At 35.6% G+C, this 22,177-nt stretch overlaps 1 protein-coding gene across 2 annotated transcripts; it reads right to left on the bottom strand.

Annotated features, from left to right (window-relative positions):
* Positions 1 to 4,787: 4,787 nt before the first annotated feature.
* Positions 4,788 to 21,468, bottom strand: LOC145912992 (ER degradation-enhancing alpha-mannosidase-like protein 3). Of its 2 annotated transcripts, none has more exons than XM_083000483.1 (17): positions 21,242 to 21,468; positions 20,834 to 20,980; positions 16,095 to 16,247; positions 15,269 to 15,422; positions 14,479 to 14,584; positions 13,109 to 13,226; positions 12,921 to 13,032; positions 9,190 to 9,306; positions 8,958 to 9,125; positions 8,426 to 8,521; positions 8,171 to 8,374; positions 7,293 to 7,432; positions 6,871 to 7,066; positions 6,629 to 6,793; positions 6,127 to 6,292; positions 5,325 to 5,516; positions 4,788 to 5,186 (listed from the first exon to the last, which is right to left on the bottom strand). In XM_083000483.1, the coding sequence occupies exons 1-17, from the start codon at positions 21,367 to 21,369 to the stop codon at positions 5,053 to 5,055; spliced, it is 2,496 nt and encodes an 831-aa protein (XP_082856609.1). In that variant the 5' UTR covers positions 21,370 to 21,468; the 3' UTR covers positions 4,788 to 5,052. The 2 variants fall into 2 exon arrangements, with proteins under 2 accessions (XP_082856609.1, XP_082856610.1); XM_083000484.1 differs by having other exon boundaries at positions 6,871 to 7,063.
* Positions 21,469 to 22,177: the final 709 nt, after the last annotated feature.

The raw sequence follows: 22,177 nt of genomic DNA, 5'->3' as shown, positions 1-22,177 counted from the left end.
AGTACAGGGTTTCTTGCTTTTTAACTTTAGTAGTTTTATTTAATTTTAATTTTAATTCATGTTATTTATATTGTTTCATTCTTGGATTTGTTTTACCGTATAGCTTTCTGTGTTTACTTGCAAAATTCGAATTTGCAGAAACTGAGGATGCCCGTGCAGGCGAAATCGATTTTTCAAGATTACAAATAAATCAGCTGACTGCAATTTGAAACTTCTGTTAGTTTCACTTAATACTTAATGGTAAAATAGGAAATTGGTGTCGCTGATTAGAAAACAATGCCAACCAGAGGGCTAGATTCTGATAAAACTAAGGGAACAGTCTTTAGAAAAGTCTTTGCAATTGACCACGGCAATTTTGACGTGTTCGAATAAGTTACTAATCCACTTGCCAATACACGGCGTATTGCACCAATGTTATTCAATTTCATCCCAACAAAATCATTGGGTGGCAACTTAGTTTTTGAGGGGGCATATTCACCACGGGTACTTTCAATTTGTTTCCAATTTGCTTTACAAAAGTTAAGAAAAAGTTTCATGCGTGTTTTGTTTTTCTTTCCTTCCCAAAATGTGTGGTGCCGTAAAAAATCCAAACCTGATTTGACGTCAATATCTGTTATGTGGCGAAAAGCTAAATACTGCGCAATACATTGTATGATTGTTTCGGACGGTGAGAAAGGTGAACCACCTACCAATGCTGTGCGAGCGGAAGGATAAAAAGCGGCTTGAAAAACACGTTGCACAGAACTCACCTCCATGGATGCTTCGGAACTTGGTCGTTGAGGCGTTTTCCCCATCCGTGAACGTATACTTTTTCCAACCCAAACAATATAATTAAGCACTCCTATAACACGATTTGCAAACCTGCATTTTACCAAAACAAGTTGTCGTGAGTTAATAGACAAAAACACGTTCTTGCTACCAAGGCGCAGTCAGTAACGAGTGAAAGGAGACATTTCAAACACTAAAAACAAAAGTTTCATTTCTTGTTACGTATTAATGGTTTTTATACACTTAGATTGAGGAAGCAATCTCTCATTGGACAAAAACGGACATAGGGATATGTTGCACGCTACTAAAATACTACTCTGTGCTTCTGCGAAACTTCATCAGATTTCTTGTCTATTGAACTTCATTTGTATGAATTTTCCATTGCTTACTTGCAATTGCTGACGGCAAAAATACATTTCGGTGGAAAACGATTCATTTTATTTTTATATATCGTAGGCTACGGTATTTTATTTCAATATAGCTTATGATATTCTCTATTAATTGAGGCAGTTGTTGGGAAAAATTGTGAAGGTAATGGCGTAAACAGTCAACAAAGCAGCTGTGCTGGACTATAGTTTAATGACTAGCTGCTAAGCTTATTGCCACCGCTTAACAAAAAGATAACGCTCGTCTTCCACTTTAATTTAACATTGTACCGTATTCTTTCTTCAAAGAAAATATTCGTACAAAAAGTGTTTAAAACGCTGGTGAAATACAAACTTTTGTCAATGGCATGTATTGACGGTAGATGTTGTTTTATTTTATTTCGATATGAGCCTTTAGCTGATGCTGCACTCTACTTATAAGGCAATATTTAGAAAAATATTATCCCGAAAAGTGTTCAAAGTATAATTTTATTATTATCAGCTCTAGTTTATTTCAACTTGACAGCAGTGTAAGCTGGAGTTTGATGCATTTATGACGTAATAGTCACTCGTTCCGTGGTGCTTCAAGGTTCTTTTGATGACGGAAAAAGTCATTTCGTTGGAAAACGGCGCTTGTGTACCATTTTATTTCGATATGAGCGTTTGGCTGATGCTGTACTTTAACCATAGGGCGATTATGAGAAAAATATTAGTCCCGGAAAGTGTTTAAAGCGTCAAAAGAATTTCATCGTATATCATAGTTCGGATTTAATTGTTGACGGAATAACTTATTTCGATGGAAAACGGCGCTTATGTACCATTTTATTTCAGTATGAGGGTTTAGATGATGCTTTACTCTACATATAGGGCGATTTTTAGAAAAATATTAGTCCCGGAAAGTGTTCAAATATAATTTAATTATTATCAGCTATAATTCATTTTGAGCTAACAGCAGTGGAAGCTTGTTTTTGATGCGTTTATGACGTAAGAGTCACCCGTTCAGCATTGCTTTAAGGTTGCTTTGATGACGGAAAAAGTCATTTCGTTGGAAAACGGCGCTTATGTACCATTTTATTTCAGTATGAGGGTTTAGCTGATGCTGTACTCTACCTATAGGGCGTTTTTTAGAAAAATATTAGTCCCGGAAAGTGTTTAAAGCGTGAACAGAGTTTCATTGCATCTCATAGTTCGGTTGTAATTGTTGACGGAATAAGTCATTTCGTTGGAAAACGGCGCTTACGTACCATTTTATTTTAGTATGAGGGTTTAGCTGATGCTTTACTCTACATATAGGGCGATTTTTAGAAAAATATTAGTCCCGGAAAGTGTTTAAAGTATAATTAAATTATTATCAGCTATAATTCATTTTAGCTAACAGCAGTGGAAGCTTGTTTTTGATGCGTTTATGACGTAATAGTCACCCGTTCAGCATTGCTTTGATGACGGAAAAAGTCATTTCGTTGGAAAACGGCGCTTATGTACCATTTTATTTTAGTATGAGGGTTTAGCTGATGCTGTACTCTACCTACAGGGCGATTTTTAGAAAAATATTAGTCCCGGAAAGTGTTTAAAGCGTGAACAGAATTTCATCGCATATCAAAGTTCGGTGGTAATTGCTGACGGAATAAGTCATTTCGTCAAAAAACGGCGCTTATCTACCATTTTATTTCAGTATGAGGGTTTAGATGATGCTGTACTCTAACTACAGGCCGATTTTCAAAAAAATATTAGTCCCGGAAAGTTTTTTAAGCGTCCCTGAATTACGTTTTTTGGGGAACTCTCTAGTACGCTGTGATTTATGTTATATGAAGGAATATTTGGTGTGACATGGCATTTAAATGTTTGCCCTAATAATTGTTTTGACAATTGACATATAATTTGTTTTTCCGGAATGACAGGATTATGCAAAGTCTGAAGTAAAATTGAAAATATTATGTGAATGTTGTGGTAAGTGATGCGGAACGCTTTTATAAATTTCTTTTTTTTTATTTCGCCAGAATGACAATAGTGTTTTATTAGCTTCTGTGGACCTGGACACACATGAAAAACATCTGAGGGCAGTTTTTCAACGGTTGAGTGACCACGGCTTTGTCCTGAACGCAAAGAAATCGCAAACAAAACAATACTGGAGTATAGATGTTTTCCACTGTATAATAAAACTTTTTCTGAAAAAAAAATATTGTGACGGCAGAATTTGCGCGTCTGGCACCGCGCCGTCGTCACACTAGGAAGGAATCTCAATTCCCGAAAACGCGTGTATTTGGCACACGGACACAGACACCTTGACAACATGCACATGCACACGTACACGAACATGTTGACAACACGTACACGGTTTTGTTGATAAAAATACCCTTACCGGAGTTTTGAACCAGATTACAAAAACCTCGACAAACCAATCCGACTAATATTGCTTACACAGTCTTATTCAACCTATTCAAAGGCAACTTTAGCCCCAGTAAAATAAACTTGACGACAATTACAGTACGCTGCACGTGGCACCTTAACAACACAGTTTGACCAAGCAATGGCTGAAGGAAAAAGGTTCTTTTTCAGTGTGATATCACATAAAAGGCCAAGTTGGCATTGTGTTGAGATTTAAACCCGTAAAGTGTGACGCAGCGTTACGTTGTGCAACCGCCAAAGCAATATTGGAGTATAAGCAATATTGGAGTATGTCTTCCACTGTATAATAAAACATTTGCTGAAAAAAATACTTTTTATCGAAATGTTATATACTGCAAAATGGACAAGTGCTCAAATCGCAGAGTTACATACGTTGTTCAACCGCCAAAGCAATACTGGAGTATAGAAGTTTTCCACTGTATATTAAAACATATACTGAAAAAAAAAATTTCTAAATGTTACGCGCAGCCCGCATGTGGCGAGGGCACATTTAATGGCAACTTCTGTTTTGCGATTTGCCGCTGAGTCTGTGACTAGGCAAACCATGTCGTCGATAAACCGACGGAAACTGTGTTTCTTAAGGATGTGTGTCACCAGTGGTTTTTGGCCTTTTTAAACTCGCCGAACCCCTTGGATCCTCTGCAAGCACTCGTCGAGCCCCGACAACATAAAGAACAAGATAAGCATCAATAGCAAACGAAATGAAATCAATATAACACAATTTGAATGAATTTGGGTTACTGTGTCCAAGTCATTTTCGCATGCAGGGCTATTATGTTTTTTGTTTTACCGCAACCAGAATGCAATAGGGTTTAAAGATGGATCGGGTAGAAATTACTTTCTGAGATTTTGAATTCGCATAATAATTCATAATTAGACCTATGACGCGCGACGTGAGCTTTGAATACCAATGGCACCAGTAACAGATATTTATAGTCGTTAAATTGCAGCTGAAAACGAGTGCCCGTTTTTTATGTGAGCCGGACCGGAATCTGCACCAGTTATTTGTAATATGACATAACCTAGGGATGTGCCAAAACAGAAAAGATTCGGATATAATCGAAAAAAAATCACAGTACGCGTCGTTGATATTTTCACTATTGCAACATGATTTTGTTCTGATATCGTTATATGTGCGTTAAATATGCCAGTGATTGCTTCGTATAATCCCATTTTCGTGTACAAATCCCATCAACAATGCGCGATTCTTAGCATCGTTGCTTAAATTTGATTAAAACACAATAAACGTAGGATTCGTGGTCAACTATTTATTGCCTGACAAATAAACACACTTTCTATCAACTAAAATTATAACCTAGACGATTTCTATTTATATTGCACAATTGTCAAAAAAGAGTGTGAAAAACAACACGCAAATAATATTTTTTTAAACTATTTGCATTTACTCTGTAGGTCTGCGAATAATATCAGGGCTAATATCCAACTCTCCTTCAAATGATGTCACTAACGACTTTGAACAAGATGTGGCTAACATTGAATGAAGATGCTGATGTTATGTGCCATCCTCAAAAATACTCTTTCCGAACAGAACATCCCTCTTGTAGCAGGCAAAATTAGTTTTTTGGGGCTGTTGCTTTTGCTTCCGTTTGGTTTGTGCCTTTATAGTACTTGGTTGTATTTGAAAATCTGATGAAAAAAATTTTTCTAAAACACTAATTGCTGTGAATGAAGTCATCTTGCAAAATTAAGTAACAATTAAAAAATCTCATTTTTTATCAGTGGACCATTTTAGAACAATGTTTACTGAAAAAGGTTTTAAATTACCTTTTTGTGTTTCCAGAGTAGTCATTATAAGTGAAAGTGGAAGAAACTTTGAATTCAACATTGTTAAGGTGTTTTCCAATGTTTTGCCCTCTTTATGAAACAAAAATACTGAAGGGATATTTATTTTTGTATGACCATCACCAGCCATGGCAAAAGGTTCACTACTGCCAAATGAGGAGTCAGGGTTGTTATCTGTGAAAGTTTGGTATAATATTGTAAAAATTACAATAGTTTAATAAGAACTTTACACAGCACAGCATACTCAAAATTACATTATGCTTACAAGGGATACAAACAAGTTTTTTTAAAAAATAGCCCGTTTATTACTTTGAGTGTGTATCTAGACCACAAATTGCCCCTCTAACCACTGAGCTTTTCAGACACTGGGCCCCAGGGTTGCGAGTTCAAACCTCATTCAGAGCTTGATTATGCTCAAACTTGTAAAGAAAAAAGTGGCTGACCCAGCTAGCTATGCAAGTAAACTTATATTGCTTAAAAGTTGGTTACAATTTCTGTACAGAATCGATAGGATGAACAAGAAATAACAACATAAAATTGGAAAAAAATAGGTCAGTGATTATAACCCATTAATCATTTTTGCAAAGTTTGGATAATTTCAATGCAATAAAACAGAACATATGAATGGGTTAAAATGTTATTTGATTCATTTTACCCCATAACAATGAAAACAGAGAGAATACCAACACAAAACAGAAGATATCATTCATTTTTGGTTTTAACTAATCTTTTTTTCATAACAAAAATATAAATAATACTTCTGCTTTAATTATATTTATCATACCAATAATCACTACTCCACTGCCACCAGCTTTTTCCACAATTTCCACTTTGGTAATAAACATACATTGACCTCGTAAAACAATAACTATATGATCTTTAATTTCATCAGCATTTTCCAATAATGAACAAGCATCATATGGTTTTGCAAACACAGCTTTACCAGAAACCTTAAAAGATCAAACAATGTATTTTTAGGGGGTGGGGGTAAGCTATATGATCCAGCAGGTGGATAATAAACTTCACAACAAAACTTTTTCCAACTTCCTGTTTATAATAAACTTGTGGAAATTGGAAAATAATACCTTTTACTTATTATATCTGCATAAAGAGTATTGGCACCTTCGAAAATTAAATGATTTATTTGCTTGATATTTTACAAGCATATGAAACATTCCTCCACGTCTTCGTGTAAAATAATGTTTTTGTTATTACTAAAGGGGCGAAGACTCTTAATGCCAAATGAGAATATTGACAGAGAATGATAGGACTTCTGCTTGATCTACCTGATCTTTTTTCTCGAAGGTAGGCCCGAACTGTGCTGGTCCCCCTTTTAAAACATCATGCATTTGATTCAAAGATGATAAATGAACAAAAATTGTCTGGGGTTTTATGTTGCTTGAGGTTTTTTTTGACAGCTCAATCATTTCTTGCATAAATATAGCACCTTCCTTTAAAATGATAATAACAGCAAGTTGGAAACTTATTAATAATATATATTCATAACACATCAACAAGACAAGCTTACAGCAGCGTCACTTGCAGTTTGGGCTGCATTAAACTGTTGTACAAGTTGTACTTTTCCATCTGGAAGTCGAATAACACTAATTCCCATTTTGTTTAGTAAATATTTTTGTTTTTCGTTTCCTGGAACAAATTCGTGAGCTTTCAGATAGCTTGATCTCTCCACCAACTTCAATTCATTTTGATCCTCAGATAGGCTACTTGCACAACACTTTTGTCATATTGCTAGCCAACCAGGATAATTCATATATTTTTAGTTAATGAGTGCAGCAAACAACACATTTTCTAACATATTCACAAAAATGAATGGTATTTTATTAAGTAGTCAGTAATGTGAAACTTGTCAACATTAATAAATCAGCTGACTTCAATTTGAAACTTCTGAAAGTTTTAAATTTGAAAAAAGTGGTAAACTATACAACATACCACTTTGACTGTTGGTTCATCATATCTTTGCTACCAATATTCACTTCTTTGCGAAGTTTATCTGCATAACTTGAACCTTGATAAGCTGAATTTACACATGACCTTTCAAAATTAGAATCAACATTTACTGGTGAAATAATCTGAAAAAAAAGAATACATTGTTACCTATATAGCAACATTGTTAGTTTGGTCACATTTTTACTACTTTCAGGTAAATCCTATCAAGTAACATGATAACATTTACATTAGCAGTAGGGATGGGCAATTCAGAATAGCGAATTCGGAGGATTCGAATCTTAAACTATCCGAATCCAAATTGTCTTCAAACCGAACAATAGGTTTCGTTATTTACCTTCTATGTAAGTAACTTTCCGTATTTGCGCATGCAATAGTAAAATTAATATAAGCCGCCCTCGAATGCAAGCCACACGTAAATGTTAAAGGTAAACTTTGGTGCCCTGCAATAATTGTCAATTAATCTGTCGTTTAAAATTGTCAGGTACACCGATAACTGTGTTTTATAAAACGTATTGGTACGGCAGTGCGAGTTAAAGGTGAAGTTCAATGAAACTCGAGTTGTCGCTTGGCAGGCAAGCACGTAGAGAACCTAAATATATTACAGTGCAATAAATATTCTTGATTGTGCTTTGTTGTTGGAGTCATGTAAAAAAATCTTTTATGTTTATTGTGCTTCAGTACACAAGCTAAAACAAAAACAGAATAGGATTCGGTATTCTAGATTCGATTTAACTATTCTAGAATAGTGTATTATTCTATATTGCCCATCCCTATTAGCTCGATGACATTTACTCATAATAAACTAGTTACTATTTAAAGTAACTCTGTGGTAATTGTCAAACCACAAAATGGAAAATTACCTCTTCAAAGGATATGTTGTTCTTAAAACTTTTTTGCAGTGAGAGTTTTAACGGCAAAAGATGTGCTTCCGTTGTAAAAATATAGTTTTCAATTTTTATACCTATGTCATCATTTTCAGGAGTAAACAATAAATAAAGATACTTGAACATCTCAGCTAAGAAGTAAGAATCCATTCTATCTTCATGTTTAAAAGTTCGAACATCCTAAAAAAAATATGTGGTCATCACAATTTAAACATGCATCTCACTAAATACCTTAATTCCAGCAAAACCACATTTTACTCTAGCCTTTCTCTCCAGATTTTCCACTATAGTTTTACCAACTTCAATATAGTATGGATCACCCGTAGCCTGTGAAAAAAATATGATAAGCAAAATTGTAAAAAAAATTGTTGGTTTTCTTTTTTTTTCAGGGTTCAATGTAGTTCAAATCCATCATGTATGATTTGAAGAAAAATAACTGATGTCAGGATTGTCTGACTACTCATAACAAGTACATATTGGTATATAAGCATGTATATGTGGTTGCCTGACAAGTTGTGCGATTGCGCACCAGTGTACCTTGGCCACAATACACCCTGTGAAACCGCTGAGCTCCTGTAGCTCAGTTGGTACAGCGTTGGGCCTGGTTAGTCCAGGGTCGTGAGTTCATACCTCACTGGGAGCTTGATTTTTCAAATCTCGCACAGACTTGTCAGGAAAAAGTGGCTGATCCAGCTAGGCTGCAATGCCTGAGCTGTGAAGCCTGTAAACCCAAACATGTACAATGTACATATACTAAACATACTTTGTACAAAAGGTAAGTACTCTCAGCAAATTCTGGCCTTAATGGATATTGACCCCAGTAAATGTCAAATGAAGTTGTAAACGCTTCAGGAAGAAAAGTATGACGAGTAAATACTTGATACAATAATTCGTGAGTTTTTATTGCTGAATTGACATCTCCCTTTAAAACCTGTAAAAATAGAAGATAAATAACATTGTACAGATTATGTTCACATATCTGTGTTTTTGCCTACCTGTAGACCTGGCCAAAATGCAGAAAGTGCATCCACAAAATGCCGAGCTGATGTGGTTGGTTTGTGCATTAAAACATCAATTAACAATGGAGTTTGATTCATGTACTGTTTTATAGCCTACAAAAAATTCAGATAATATGTTTATAACATGTAAATATTTCTTTTCTATAAAAATTAGGCTACAGCCAAGGTTGCCATGCAGTCTTTATTTCCATGATTTGTCTTTTTTCTTAAGGTCAAAGAAAATACGACCATCCATATTTGTAGGTTTTCTCCTTAATTAAAGGCATTTTTAGCTGCTTTTGCCACAAGTGTTCACTTTCAATATGTTTTGACTCATGGTAAATGCAGGCCTTTTCTGTGCCAACAAAATTTGTTTGCAATTTTCACACTACAGTTTAAAGGTTGTTGCGTTTATATTTTGGAAAATATAGCATCATTTTATGTAGCATGGCAACGTTTCATGCAAATGCCCACTGTGCAGGTCTTTACTTCGCAATCATAGCTATAGTATGAAGTTAATTAGGTTTACAGTCTTCCTGAGGTCCTGTAGCTCAGTAAGGAAAGTGTTGTGAAGTGTTCAAAACCCAAATTATTACTAATAATATATATTTGGGTTTATTGGTAAGATTGCCGCTACATTACAATGCAAAGTTCCTGCCACTTGCCTTGTGACGTTTGGTGACTGTGACATAACAGTGCTTGCGAAATGTACGCCAAGTTTTATTGTTCAGTTCAGGTTCTGTTGGTGTAATATGTTGTGTTTCGTCAGTTTAACTTAAATTTATCGAACTATTTATTCTGCAGCTGGGTTATTTGATTGACAAAGTGTCCCATAACTATTTTAAAGGATACCTTTAGGGTACGAATTAGCAGTTTGCAAATTGCGAACCGTTTTCGGAATTATTGCGAAACAACTCAATAAAGCTGATTATAATTTAGGAGCTGTATTTTTGCCCGATTCCTGTCTACATGTCCTTGCTGTAAAACTTACTAATTTTTCTGTCCTTTTTTATTCCACTATTGTTAACACAACTTTCATTTAATTAATATATTTGTGATGACACAAAGACCTTATTTAAACTTTCATTGTTTAAACTATGTTAAGTCTCCATAGTGTTAATCTAAATGCTTGTTGCTTAGTCAATGAAATGATAGCTATGTATTCTGCAAAGGTAGCTACAGTCTGCAAGTGGGAAAACGAATTCGGGCTTAGTTTTCAGCAAAACATTGTAAGTGGCTAAGATATACACGTAAAATGTCAAGTTCGTGTTCAAATGATTGTACAAAGTCGATGGAAAATTACAGTGCAGCATGGTTCGCGCTTGGCTCCGAGTCAGTCTAGCAAGACAGTGTGAAGAAGCATGTTGAGTCTGCTTCTTATGTTATGGCCGTATATATAAAGATGTCTGAGTACTCGGTCAGAGTCCTTTTTACACTACAGAATGTAAAAATGTATTGCACATTGTCGAGTTGCACCTTTCATAAATGCAACACATCAACACATGAACGTATGTTTAGTCATCTATCTCGCGGTAAAACTGATTGATGCAACAGACTTGGATAAGGCCGTTTGAATAATGGTTGAATTTGATTCTTCGGATTCTATTAACTACTGGAAAAAAAAAGTTCGCTGGTTTACTGCGGCACATCCACACATATCCCAGCAATAGAAAGAGACAGCATGATGACGATTCACAATCCGTTCATGAATAATTTTTGTGGTTACATAATAAGAATTTGGCAGGTTTTAATTGTTATGCACAATCACGTCAAAACCTCTAAATTTTAAGCATTGGAATTAAGGATGTAAAGTTTTTGCGATACGTTTTTTTCCCTTTAATTTGAACTGTGACTTCTTGGTTTCTGTCGCCTAAACCTCAAATAGTTGGTAGATTGTTATTGGATATTTGCTGTATTGACAAAGTTTTAACAAATGATTGTTTATAACAGATAACAAACACAGCTGCCAGTAATTTCTTAAAATGTTACCCAAGGAGGGGGATTCGTTTGTAAACGACTTGGGCCTGGCTCTTTAACTGCCTTACTTTTTGTGTGAGCTTGAGAACCTGAGGAAATGCTGTACCCCAAGCAATTATTTGATCTTTAACCGGTGGAGTTGCAGAAGCATTTTCTGACGGTGGTAGACGTTATCATACTGTACCATCAAGTTTTTAACGCTGTGTAGAGTTGACCAATATGTTTTGCGCTCTCACTCTGAAGTCAGAGTGGCATCTCAGTGCACACTTTAGGGCCTTCTAGGTAAGATCCCGGCTTATATTCGGGTACAGAGAAACGATGTCCCCGGCAACAATATATAAATCCTCAGCAAATGCTTGAAAGTGTGGGTTACTTTGTTGCCATGCTACCAATTTCGTCAAGCAGTGTTGACTGTCTTGGCAGTACTCGTATATTGTCGAGCAGCAAAACGTGATACAACGGGTCCCAGTGGATGCTCAAGAAGAGGTGTGGCACGAGAGGTGCGCATGTTGCCAGCTGATTGAACCAGTTCAACTGGGATGTCATAAATATGGACGCTCTTGAGTTGTTCAATTGATAGTTTATGCGTCTTAAAAAGTGGATATGTATAAGCAGGTTTGTTATTGCAGAAGTACTTTGCTGTTAACCCTGGGACTTTGTGTAACAGACCTGGTTGGCCTCGGATCTACACTGCTCGAACTGTGAAAGTTCTCTTTTCATGATGTAGTTAAAATTTAAGTTGGTGTGTATTTTGTCAATTTTAATGGCTTTGGGTCCAAAGTTCTGTAGTTTAGCTTACACTACATCCACATAAGCACGAGTATCTTTCTCGAGATCTTCCTGTGCCGATCTGGAGTGTTTAGGGATACACAGCTTTGGTAGCAAAGTGTACTCCCATTCTGCAGCATCTTTGTTGACTTTAAAGATATCTGCCCACTCAATTCATCTGGTGTATGAATGGAGGTTCGCCCACTCCACTTCCTCGCTTTTGTTTGTCCATTTGGGGGTTGACACTAATTGCAGCCGAGCTGTTTTCCCCCTACGGTATCTATTTCTATCTCATTTGTTTCTTTTCTGTTGTTTAGTCGCATTTTCATCAACGTAATCCGCCTATTTTTACCTGACATTGTGTTGTTTCCATGACAGCCATTGAAGCTTGCGAGTGTAGTATATTTTCTTTCTCCGGTATCGGTAGAATTAGATTTTGTGTAATACCTTCAGTTTTATTGATGTTAAAGTCACGGAGCTGCAATTTAATATTTCGCGACTGTTGTTAGCAGCAGATCAAAGTCAATGCCTCTCTTCTAGCTTAAAGACAGGAGAATTCTGGATCAGATACACTCCTTTAAAAACCAGATCTTAACCTTTGTAGCCACTAACTTGAAGTGCTTCTCGATGCCATTCATAAAGGAGATTTCTGCCATAAAGTGTGGTAAAACTTGATCTCTAAAGTGGACAGAATCTAGCCCCTAACATCAAACTTTTCTTCCGTTAAACTGCCAAGCACCTGTAGCTCAGTTGGTGGAGTGTTGGGCCTGGTTATCCCAGGGTCAGGAGTTTAAACTTCACCTTAAGCTTGTTTTTTAAAACTTACTCTAACTTGTCAGGAAAAAGTGGCTGATCCATCTAGTCTGTAAGCCTGGACCGCAAAGCCCGTAAACCTTATGATCGAGTTGATAGCTGTGATCACCAAAAATCATGCCGTTGCATGAAACATTACTGCAGGGCATAATTGATTCATATGCACATACCAGGTAATGAGCATTAAATCTCTCCAGGAGCAGTTCATCCCCAAGAAATATATATCCCTTCATAAGATATTCATAGTACGAATCGATTCCTGCTCCAACTCCACTCTCCTTTCTGATATTTGAAAAAAAAATCACTTAGTTATAGGTTTTCATTTGTGTATAAAACATGCACACTAAATCTTGATTACCTTATCCATTCTCCATTGTCTATGCTTAAAACAGTACCCATCAAATCAGTTGATCTTTGCCGTCTGGACCACAAATAATCCATGGCTCTTCTTGCACAGCTCTCATAGATAGGGTTACCTTAAATATAGTTTGCATAGTCAATTGGGGTAATTAAAAAAAAATTACACATTTTTAAAGAAAGTCTCCAGTTATTTGTTGTTTTTGTGATAAATTAGAGGTGTACCCCGAACCAAATATATTTGCTGATTATTGGCATTATCATATATTCATATAAACGCAAATGACTTTGAAAACATGATTTCTTGGGTTTAATGTAGATCCTTAAAAACAAACATAAAACTAAACTCTCACACAAAATTCATTCAAAAAAAAAGTTTCTTAATGTAGCCGTTACGTTGATGATAATAAAACAATATATGTCCCATTAATTATCTCAGCTGATATTTTTGTTTGGCAACCTCAAAATTACATTAGGCCCATATAATGGGCTTAATTAAGGCAGCACCAATCCATGCGACCAAAATTTTTCAGAGGCCAGTATTGCATGATCCTGTTTTTGTTTAAAATCATCTGTATATTGCTTTAGTTATACACAGGCTAGATCGCCACATTCTAATGGGGGAAACTGTAACAAAACTCCAGTGGAAGGTTTGTGTCCATGATGGGGTTGTCATGGGTCAAAACATGGGCGCAATTAGCTGGGCTGGTTTGGTCCCTTTGTTATCTGAATCTGCTGTTACAGCGTGACTAATCACACCCCCATTGCAGCATAACAAAGATATGTATCCACAACTTGATTAATTTGATATGTCACAACTAAGTGACATAAATGTGATACAACAGTACAAGTCTTAAGGATATGGTTATTTCCAACCTTATATTTTAATAATGAAACTGTTTGAAGAAAAATGTACTTTGTGATTTACAATGGGATTATTATTTTCATGTATCGACGAATTTGATCCTCCAGAGTTGCAACAGTTGGTAAGCTACTTGGTTGTTTTTTTTATCATCAGTGGCAATTTTATTAACACTACTGTCACCTTGCAAATGCTTAAATCTACAGATTCAAAAATATGGGCCATCCTTGCTTCCCCTTATGTCCTTCATCCCAGTAATATTACCATTTGCATGGAATGAACACAATGGCTAATTGATTTGTTTAGTGAACCCTCACAACATTGAAATGTCAATGACCTCTCTTGAAACAATTGTTTGGCGAACTGTTGGCGAATTTGTAACCCATTTGTAATAAGACATTATGCTTTAAATAACACTCAAGACTATTGACTTTAATCAAGATTGCCAGATGGTCAAAACTATGACCAAACCTAGTTAGATTTTTCTACATAAAAAGATTAATTTTTACCTGTGTATCTAGTAAGAGCAGCCATCTCCAACAACATTGTCCCAGCACATGCAGTACATGTATCTTTGTCTTGTATTTTTCTAACTGAACCTGTATGAAGGTTGATCTGCCAAAATATTGATTTTTGTAACTTGCAACTAATTGATATTAGAAGTGAAAAAAATACTAACACTACCATTATGGTAGGAATGCTGTAAAGTAACAGAAATATTAATCTACACCAAAACCTTTAAAAAACATTACATGATGAAATATATGAAACATAAGCCAACATACAATTAAGTTCATGCACTATGGTAGAGCATGGCCTACCCATTTAAGTAAAGCGCTGGCACTGGTAACCATAGGCGCCTAGTTTTCATTTTCCCAGGGGGGGCGGCTATATTATGACGTCATAATTTGTTACTATGACATCATCAAGTATCAAAAAACTGTGTTTGAATTTCAATGCATGAGGTGTATTAGCCAAACGGGCGGCGTTACCGATGAACACACGACATCGACGAAGTACCTGTTGATGTTGGCATATCATACTGCGTGACTGACGTTGCAACAACCGATGTCAAGTACGCAAGCGAAACTAGGTCAACATTTTTATGTGCGTCGTGTAAGAAAAACATTGTTTTTAGGTGTTTTTTCATCGAAGGTTACGTATTCAACGAGTCACATGGGGCGGACAGCAGCGCATTATAGCCACTCGTTTTATTTTGAAAAACATGGGGGGGGTGCCGCCCCCCTGCCCCCCCGGACTAGGCGCCTATGCTGGCAACAACCCTTTCTATAAACTTACTCTACTAAATGGGATCCCAGATGTTGTATTAAATGCAGGAAGGAGTTTGTCACCAAGATTTTTTGCTAATTCAAGCAAAGAGTTGTTATACCATAACATTCGCCCATGTTGCTCTTTTATTTCTAGTGCCACACTGTGACCTCCAAGGAGTCCTCTAAACAGACTTACTTTGTCAATAATACAAGATTAGGGTGTAGAAAAAAAAAACAAAGTCTGATGTCAGCATTATATGAAATATTTGTTTGCAAGTTTTTAACTTAAATTTCTTGAGTTGGGACTTATATAAGAAAAAAAAATTTGAACACTGCACAAAATTTTCACACAAAGATAATAGGTTTTACACATTAACCAAATTAAGTATACACAATATCACTATGTTTTATTAGTTAACTTCTAGTTTAAAGTATGTATATAAAGGTTGTTTTTTAAAACTGTTGTAATAATTATTTATAAATAGGAAGAATTTACTGTGGAACATCCTATTAAAATAAAAAAATAAATAAAAGGAGGATTTTGTTTACTTCAGCAAATTTTCTTTTATTGTTTCAAGTAAACAAAATTTAGGAATGTCTATTCAAACGTTTTTATAGATTTAAATTGAGTAAAAATACATGTGCTTTGGCAAAAAAATGGAAATATATAAAATTTTAATGTAATCCCAATTTTTTGTCAAAAAGACCTTATGGTTTTTGCCTTTTATAAACCTATCAAAGGTAAAACAAAAAAAATCCTTAACAACATATGTTTTTTTCGAAAACAGACAAAAGCATTTCATCTTTCAATATATAACAAAATGTTTTTCATTCTATGATTGTTTTCACCTCACCCAAGCACTCTGATGATTGTCTCAAATACAGACACCATAACATCAGCATTGAATGACACATTAGATGAAACCTTCCGTACAGCCTCCTCAAACTCATCATAAAGTCCCAAAACAGCTAATGTATCCAAAGTGTCCACAAGTGTGAGGGAAAAACTAAAGCAATAACAAAAATTTATTAAGGTACAACAGCCCACTTCTTAACACATTTGCCATTTCCTAACATACAAAACATTTAAACTCAAAGAGGGAAAGCAAAAAGTTTGTTTAAAAGTTCTGTGGCGTTTAGCTAGACTGTGTAACGAGTCACTGCCGTAAAAAGTGATACCCAATCATAGGCGATCCAAGGGTTTTCCGAGGGGTCCAGACCCCCTTTGTAAATTTTTTTTGTCTGTTTTGATAGGTAAATTAATGCCTCTGTATTTTTTTTGTCAAAATCCCTGTGAAAACTTTCCGTAATGTTCACCTAAAAACCACATCACACTTAAACTGGCCATTGTTTCCCAAAATGGAGCATTGTTACCCAACAAGTGACATTGAAAGTTACATTGTTGAAATGGATTGCGCTTTGCCTGTGTGTAAACTGAATTGGTTTAGTTGGTAAACATGTTAAAAATAAGAATACAGTACGTTTATGCCAGAAGATCAGTACATTTTTAATTGCAATATGCCTGGCAGCAACAGGAATTTCATGTTAAAAATACTACACACTTAGGGATGGGCAATATAGAATAATACACTATTATAGAACATTCTAGATTAGTTAAATCGAATCCAGAATACCGAATCCTATTCTGTTTTTGTTTTAGCTTGTGCACTGAAGCACAATAAACATAAAAGATTTTTTTACATGACTCATACAACAAAGCACAATCAAAAAATATTTATTGCACTGTATTATATTTAGGCTCTCTATGTGCTTGCCTGCCAAGCAACAACGAAATTTTTTGGCTGTCAAACCTGCACGTCTCAGCACCGCATTTACTTGATTGCAAGCCGCGGCCTATAAAGTTGTTTTAGCTACCGTTTGTGATGCTCACAATCGAGGGTAACTAATATTATTTAATGTCAAGCCGATAATTTGTCTGCGCCTCCGAGTTTCAATGAAATTCACCTTTAACTCGCTCTGCCGTACCAACATGTTTTATCAAACACAGTTATCAGTGTACCTGACAATTTTAAACGACAGGCACCAAAGTTTGCCTTTAATATTTATGTGCGGCTTGCATTGTGGAAAGAGGTATAGTGGGCAACTGTATGCAAAACAGTTTTTCTGTGTATGTTTTCTTTGCGATGTAAACCCACACATAATCCTTTTGTTAGTTACAAATACACCCAACATGTTTTTATTTAAGTAATAGTAATAAAGCTACAACGCAATGCTCACGTTTGAGTGTTCCATAGTGTTATGCAATTGCACAAGCCAGAAAGCCACCGTTTATGTGATGATTCAAACACAGACATAGGTAAGTCATGATTCCAACACAGACGTAGGTAAGTCACGATAAATTAAAATCACAAAAACATTATGCAATAAACTCAGTGCCAAGGCAGTTCTTTTTGGTTATGGGGGTAAATTTTGGGGGGAATCCGGTGATTTGGGGAAAATCTTCATTTATCCACCTCTAGTATCTGTTACTTATGTTCAAGCTTCAAAGGTACTTGCGCTATTGCGCAAATCGTCACGTAAATGGCGACTTGCACAATTGTGCAACACCATGGAAAAAAGGATTAAATGCACATTTACATAGTCATAAAAACATACAAATACAAAACTTCTTTACATGATATGGCCTGCTGTGCCTCTTTGCACATCTGCATGTTACAAAAAAACTAATTGGTTTTACACAAAGAAAACTGCACACGGGCACTGAAAAACAACATTATGCCAATACATTTAACGAATAAAAGTGGCTTAGTAACAATGCAAAAGCATGATTTCGTTTTAAGCTAAACGTCAAAGAAAGTTTGCTGGTTTTCAATGGTGTTTTGACAAACAATATATGATTGCCTTTATTTCACTACTAAAACTGACAAAGTATTTGAAAAAAATGGGGGGGGGACTTTGATATGCTGTTACAAAATAATTACTAACTGAAACTTTCTTGTTGCATTACAAATGAATAATGACATTAAGTTTGATATGTTTTGTAAATGGTCTGTTAAAAGTGTGGTTTGGAATAAAACGGTTTGAAAACTAATTGTCAACAAGAAAATTGTTGGCGCCCGATCACAAGATCTTCGTAAAAACGACATTGAGAAGATTGGGGCTAATGCTGCAGGATTTGTGTGACCGATATGTTAGACTAAATAAGTTTACAAAAGAAATATTTGGTTGATAACAATAGCTTTGTCTCATTGTAGTACTGTGCACCGATAACTTAACATTGTTCACGCTGTAACATGTCGAACAGTGGTGCTGCATATATACCACTTCAAATAGTGAAAATGGCAAAAACAACAGACTGAACAACTAAGCGGCAATAACCCCCGGATAAATCAATATATATCTGTATTTACATGGGTCACTGTCCTTGGGACGTTTCAAATGTGTCGAAACAGATCAAAGATTCGGTTTTGAGAACCGAGTTTGCATTTTAATGGGTTTTGCTTTGGCCAGTACGGTCGGGTGGCCACCGTCATATGTGGCTTGTCACAACACATCACCTTCCAGTGTGATGCCACTTATTTATGTTACGTATACTGTTGATCTGCTTAATTGCTTTTTGCGCAAAATACATTTGATTTGATTTATTCACAAAATGATGAAAAAAACGTTTATGTGAAAAGTGTAACTCAGTTCTATTTATAAATGCACTGCATACTTCCAAAGTTTTTCATGCACCATAAAATTATGTAATAATTATTTAACTCCCGAGCGTCTATATATAGACGATTTTGCGCATGTCGTAGAATCCGAGCGTCTAGATATAGGCGGTAAATGAAATCGTCATTGCGTCGCGATCGTAAGCCTTGGCCGCGCAAAAATACATTCATTTGAATGTACTAGGATGGAAAAACAGTTCCTTGCGTCCAGAAAAGTCGACAATAACGTCAATATATATATAACGCTAATTTTTTTGCAAATTTTTGTTATTTTTTTGCACTGTTTTCACATATGCCGTTATAATGAAAATAGAATGGGTACTGTAAGTTCAGAGATCGTTTGAACCCACGACATAAAAATTACGAGCATATTGAATGTCCTGTGACATCATAAAGCGTGCGAAGCAAATACAAGATGATGGTTGTTGTGGCAGAACAGGAATAAGTTGGATAGATATTTTTGTCCAGTAATTAATCAGTTTGTACATGAATCAAGAAAACCTTGTACGGTGCAAATACCTAAGGCAGTTTTAGAAAAACAGATGCAAAATGCATTAGGAGGTAAAATGTGGCAAGTAGGGGGTATTTCTGAGACCAAACGACAAGAAAACGTTGTTACATTAATGGGTCCCAGTTGTAGTATCAGACCCAAATACCTTTTTTGCATTACAATATACATGGATATCACAAAGAAACCTTCATAGCCACAACACATTTAAAAATGCAATCTAATTTCTTCATTTAAAGAAAGGTTTGGTCACAAGGTCAGTCGAGCAACTTGCAGCACAACACGCTGATATTTTGTCTGCGGTTCTGAGTTTTAATGAAATTCATCTTTAACTCGCTCTGTCGTATCAATATGTTTTTTTATCAAACACAGTTATCAGTTTACCTGAAAATTATAAACGACAGATTTGTTGACAATTATAGTAGGGCACCAAAGTTTGCCTTTAACATTTACGGACGGCTTACATTAATTTTTTAACACCGTCGCATGCGCAAATACGGAAAGTTACTGTACAAAAAGAAGGTAAATAACGCAACCAATTATTCGGTTTGAAGACAATTTGGATTCGGATAGTTTAGGATTCGAATCCTTTGGATTCGCTATTCTGAATTGCCCATCCCTACACATGCTATCAGTAAAGTTAAAATTTTCCATAAAAGCACACTTGTAGTACTCCATTTGGTAAAAATTTGAGCTACTTTGAATAAAAAACAAGCTTTTGAGTATTTCGAATGCATAAATGGTGAGACAAACACAAGCAAATGGCATAGCAACAAATTTTGGAAAATTTGAGAAATTTTTATACAGATTTTGATTTATTATTGTTAATAGATGTTTGCATAATGCTTACTGCAGCATACTACATTTACTACAAAGCTTGTGTACAAAAAATTCCTCATAAGTAAGTTAGATATAAACAAAGTTCAGAAAAATAATTTTTGAAATTTTTACCATATTTGAGAAAAAATGCGATATTTCTATGGGCTGTTACATAAAAACAACTGCCACTGGGCAAGAATTTAAATTTTTCCCTGACCCCACATTACATACCAAAAATCTAACTATTACACCTCATAATTGGGCTGTGAGTATTTCAATTGCAATCATACCCAAAAACAAGCAAAACAAAAATTTTTTGAAAAGGGTCTAATCGGTGAAAGGCAAAAAAGTATCGAACTACTGTTCACAGCAAGCTGAAACTTGCCTAGATACAGCATAGGGGTTTACCCTTTCATTTACGATGCTGGTAAGCACTCTAATTTATACATTTACGAATTGGAAAGTGTTTGAAAATTGTAATTTTTGCTCAAAAATCATAGATTCTAGATCGCAGAAAATGCTGCGGGGTGGAAAGAGTTAAGACAATAACAACTCTAATACTCTTTGATAATTGATTTCAAATTCTTACTTCCCCAAGACGTCATCTACATCTCCACGAGAAGGTGTGATTCCACGAACTCTACCTTTGCATGCAATTGGCATAAGTTCATCTGCTGGATAAGCATTCTCCATGTATGCACCATACGCATGTTGAAACATTTCCAGAACCTTATCTCTGAAAGAGAAAAATTACATTACTCTGCTATCACCAAACACACAATTCCTCACAAACAAATTCTTCGGTATTGTTTCATTGGCAAATAGCAATCCAGACAAACAAAATTAACTGATAATACAAAAAATTAAAAAGATGCTGGCCAGTCTGCGCAATTCAGCAAAAAAAAACTCTGGACAATAAATAAGCACAATGGCAGGATACCCAAAAATACAAGTTAATGAATGAGAATGGCCAAAACAATACCAAATATCATACAACCTCAACTTAAGTTGTTCCATCCTTTGATTGGTAAATGGCTTCCATGCGTTCCCAACCAACAACAAAACAGCAGATAATGGTACAACCCATATAAAGCGCTTAAACAGAAAATAACTATTTCCGGACATGTTATGTACAATTTCAAGCTTTTTCTTCTTCCCAATTCCACGTATGTCATATTTCTCGCGTCATGATAAGCAGAGCACAAAAATGTAGACCAAAGAAACGAACCATAGAACAAAACAACTATTGTCATTCTGGCAGAATCCAAAATTATTTTTTTGTAAAATTTGTTCCGCATCATTGAGCAGCATTTCAGAGCAAAGTTTAGACTATACAATTAAGTTTATTTTGGGTTTATGTCATATTAGGTTAGATAACTACGCAAAATATTTCATTTGACAACTCCTTCTCAATCATACCACCACAGAATTTCCACGTATTCCATCAGAATGACCTGAAATACGGGTTTTTTTGCGCTTTTTTGCCAGTGACGTTACATTTAATCAAGTGCCAAACCACTTTCCGCTTCATAGGATTTTTTTAAATCTCAGTGTCTGTCAAGGATAGAGTGCAGAATAGCGTGAAAGTAATAAAAAATCGGTAGAGATCCCACGTATTCCATGAGAATGACCAGAAACACGGGTGTTTTTGCGCGTTTTTGCATTGCTGGCGACGTCACTTTCAATTAAGTGCCAAACCACTTTCCGCTTCATAGGATTTTTTTAAAATCTCTGTATTTGTCCAGAATTTATGTCGTCGCAAAATCTAATGGAGTGACACGCCCGTTTTTTCACACGATCTCATACATTTTCTCTTCTAATCACAATGTGTCACACTTATGAACTTGCAAAGAACGTTTTATTGTGCAATGTGCGTCCAATTGTTTTTCCTTTTTTTTGTAGTGAACATAAATGACCGTAAAGGTAATGCTTG

Source organism: Ascidia mentula, chromosome 9 (genome assembly GCF_947561715.1).
Source record: "Ascidia mentula chromosome 9, kaAscMent1.1, whole genome shotgun sequence".
NCBI lineage: Eukaryota > Metazoa > Chordata > Ascidiacea > Phlebobranchia > Ascidiidae > Ascidia > Ascidia mentula.
This window is presented reverse-complemented; position numbering and strand designations above follow the sequence as displayed.